This window comes from Habropoda laboriosa, unplaced genomic scaffold (assembly GCF_001263275.1).
Source record: "Habropoda laboriosa isolate 0110345459 unplaced genomic scaffold, ASM126327v1 scaffold111, whole genome shotgun sequence".
Lineage (NCBI taxonomy): Eukaryota > Metazoa > Arthropoda > Insecta > Hymenoptera > Apidae > Habropoda > Habropoda laboriosa.
Genome location: NW_017100293.1, coordinates 1,678,316 through 1,681,935, shown reverse-complemented (window position 1 = coordinate 1,681,935; position 3,620 = coordinate 1,678,316). Strand labels below are relative to the sequence as shown.

General features: G+C 45.3%; 1 protein-coding gene across 1 annotated transcript; it reads right to left on the bottom strand.

Moving 5' to 3' along the window:
* Window positions 1-2,115: 2,115 nt before the first annotated feature.
* Window positions 2,116-3,616, bottom strand: LOC108573839 (the record flags this gene model as incomplete). The annotated part of the gene is given in 3 exon segments (XM_017936316.1): window positions 2,116-2,179; window positions 3,431-3,475; window positions 3,477-3,616. Coding segments are annotated over 3 exon segments (249 nt in total), but the record flags the coding sequence as incomplete, so codon positions are not given.
* Window positions 3,617-3,620: the final 4 nt, after the last annotated feature.

Genomic DNA, 3,620 nt, shown 5'->3' with positions numbered 1-3,620 from the left:
ATATTGGGGTGACGCTGAATTAAAACACTTAAGGATCGTCGTTGCGTAGAAACAGAGCTTTATTTGACAGAGGTCTAACGTTACGTGACGTGCGCGTGGCAAAACGGAGAATGAATGCAAATATGGAGGAAATGGGGCTATTTAAGGGTTTAGGGAAGATGGACTTTGGGTTGTGAGTAGTTGAAGTGGGTGACCTGTTGTAAATACGGGTAAAACTAAGACTGAGAAGGAAAATATTCGAGGGTGTAACAGTACGATCGCTTGCTCGTTGTTGCGTATTTTGATTTTCGCTGAAAATCATTGAAAATCAGGAAATCTCACGCTGAAGTGAAAGCCTGTACGTCGCGGCGTGTAACTCTGAACGATTTCAAACAGAGGAAAGATGCACGAAGCATCGGTATTCCAGGTTTCTTCATCGCCCGGAGAGAAGATCGCGAAATCCTGTGAAAAATCGACCGTCTAAACCCCAAATAGCCCCCTTAAACGAGCATCGCTGGTTACTCCATCGCGTACCCAGTCGTTAGGTACAGTTAACGACATTATCGCTTAACGAACAACCGTGTTACACCGCCACCTAGAATCACGGCAATGATTGCCGGCGCAAACGACAGTCAATTCGAATATTACAGGCCCGTGCACAGTAGGAACAAATCCACAACCTAGATAGCTTCATTTGTTAAACAAGTCCTTCGCCGTCGGTTCTCGAACCTTACACCAGCGACTCGTATTTCCATCGCGTTGCAATTTCCCAGACAGGTTATCCTCCTGCAAAAAAAAAAAAAAAAACAGGAAAAAGGAAAGAGTAAAGACACTCGTTACAGCGGCTACGTACGTATGCAAAAAAGCTTCAGTGGCGCATGGCAGTTGTCCCATAGCAAAATGGTTTCACCTGAAAAACAGTTAATGTCGCTGACGTAGCCTCTTCACGCCTCCGCGAATTATAAATCAATTTCTCGGCGGCGTGACGTAACACAGTTCACTGTGCGCGTTCGTGTGTGTAGTATGGATCTTGGAGAGAAAGAGAGAGGGAGAAAAAGGTTAATTTCGCGGGCACGGTGGCGAAACGCCACGGGTGAAAGCGTTGGGGCCGCAGGTGCGTCGAAAATCGCGCGCGTAGATCGTTATCAGGAGGCCGTGGATTCGATCAGCAGCACAGCTTGAACAAAGAGGTGAAAGTACGTTTTCGGGAGGGGTGAACGAACCGCCCAGCGCGGTTTTTCGGCGTCCCGCGATTATGCACGCGGCCGCTTTGCAATAACGCGGCGTACTTCCTGCCGATATTCTTCCCCCCTCTCCTCCTCGCTCTTTGCACGCCGCTTCTTTCCGCCCCTCCGTCGCCGTTTTTTCCAGGCCACCTTTTCGGTTTCACGGCGAGTACACCTCCGGAGAGGAATCAGAGTGTGACTGACGCGCGGAACCTCGTCCGGTCATGGCGCTTCGAAGCGCGAACTAATGGCGGACCGCGGTGTATTCGATCAGGAGGCCACCGTTAATTATTATTCCCTGTTGCCGGGAATATTCTCCCCCTTTTTGCTTCTCTTTTCGTCCCCTCTCCGAGCAGGAAATATTTCATTTCTTCTTTTTTTTTTTTCTTTTCGGGCTTGTTTCTCGGGGTAAAGCAGCTTGTTCGACGGTGAGTGTTTATTATGGAGGATGTGAGATCTGTGGTGATCATTACCGAGGATCGGCGTGCGTACTTTGTAATTATCTTTCAATCTGCTTTTTAAGACGTTGGTGGGTAAGATTAGGTGAAATGGAGTGTAATTCAATCTTACGTTTATGTGTGTAGTTTCAAATGTTTTATGTGTACTGCGTGGAAAACTCGACATCCTAAAATATTGGAAGAAGCGAGTTCTTCTTCACGGTACGTTTACGACACGTCCGCTAAGTATGGTTTGGGGATGCCTGCGAACACCCCAGGTACAAATGTGCACACTGTCACCACGTTTTGTAGGCAGTTCTAATTGTGCGTCTAAAATATCATTATTTACCTACCTTACTCCACACGAGTCATTTATTTAATATAACCCCTCGACAATTTTAGAGAAGTGATAAGCGGTAACTTCACTTTTGAACACGGTTCGTACATAATGAGTAACGAGGTCGTGGATTCCATCAATTAGAAAATATGTTATTTCTCTCATCTAGAAAATTGTCACTTATGTCTTCAAGATTGGTACTGAAGGAAAAAACGAAAACCAATTTGGAAAATTAGTATATCCTCCTTTATTCATATTTCTTTCCTGACATAAGAACCTTTGTTCCGTCCGATACGGAACACCGTAATTAAAGATTCTCGAAGGTTAGTTTATGACATGGACGTGACAGACAGTTTATTTTCGTGTTTATTTTTCGTTAATAGTTTCAGAGTCTTATTTTTTCTATAACCGGCAATTTGTGTCTTCGCAATAGTAAAGGTATTTTTAATCATTTCGAGTTTTTACACAATAGCTTTGGAATTTCGTTTCGTTCGTCTTAATAACCGACCAGGTCATAAACTCGGTATTTCCGAAAGGTCGGCCAAAATATGTGTATAACGGTCCTTGTAGTTAAGAGTCGACCTGGAGGAATTTTCCGCGACCCATCGAACCTTCGAGAAACCCCCTCCCATACTTAGACAGTGCCCTCACCCCCGCTCTGAGAAGGGCAGGAAAAGGGGGTTACTTACATTTTAAGTAGGACTTCGTAGTCGACGACGCAGACACTTCGTAGCTTACCATACACGGATTCACATCAACCATATACACAACTGTACCCTTGGTGCATTCACACAAAAATACATTTCGTATCACTCGATAAACAAATACAGTCCACTTTCCACACATTCGACTGGGACTTCAACGACTGAAGTGCCCCCGCGTCGTTTAATCGTCGCCAATAAACCGTCGACGCTGCGACGCACATACAACCTTCCATGCCTGGAACCTCCATTTTTCGAGAATTAATACTATAATTGTGAACAGCGAGAGGGTTGAAAATCTCCATCACTCCTATTAACCCTTCGATAGTTTATCGGCGCCTCAAATAAACACTTTAACTCACGAGAGACTTTTAGGAGGAAAGTTACAAAGGGACGAGATATTAAATATCATGTACCCTTTGCTTTAAAAATAATCACACACGTCGTAATTAGATCGTCGATGTTTTAACACTTTCGCGAGGTTTGAAATAACGAAGGACTACATACGTTGCTCGTAATTCAGCTAAAGACTTTGAAATGACGTAGGCCTCTATTTCCCCTCGCGAAAGTGTTAAGAGCAATTTCCGACCAATCTCGATACTTCGTCAAACCCAACAAAGAAACACTCAAAAAACCACCTGCGAAGAGGACGAAGAAGTGAGAGAAAGAGAGAGTTGCATTGCCTACACAGAATGACTGGCGCTTTAAAAAGGTAGACTTTAAACGCGCTGGCGATTGTTCTTTTCTCACCTTGATGGGACCAGCTGCATCCGGCAGAAGGTGTTCGCAGACACGATGCGGTCAGCTACAATGTTGGCCATCGTGGAATCGCAGCGTGGAGTTGCAGGTGCGGCCGCAATGCAGCCTGGATGCGTTTACAGGCGAACCGTAGCACATGCCATTAACGTGCAGACCGCATCCAACAGCGTTCGCCGATCCC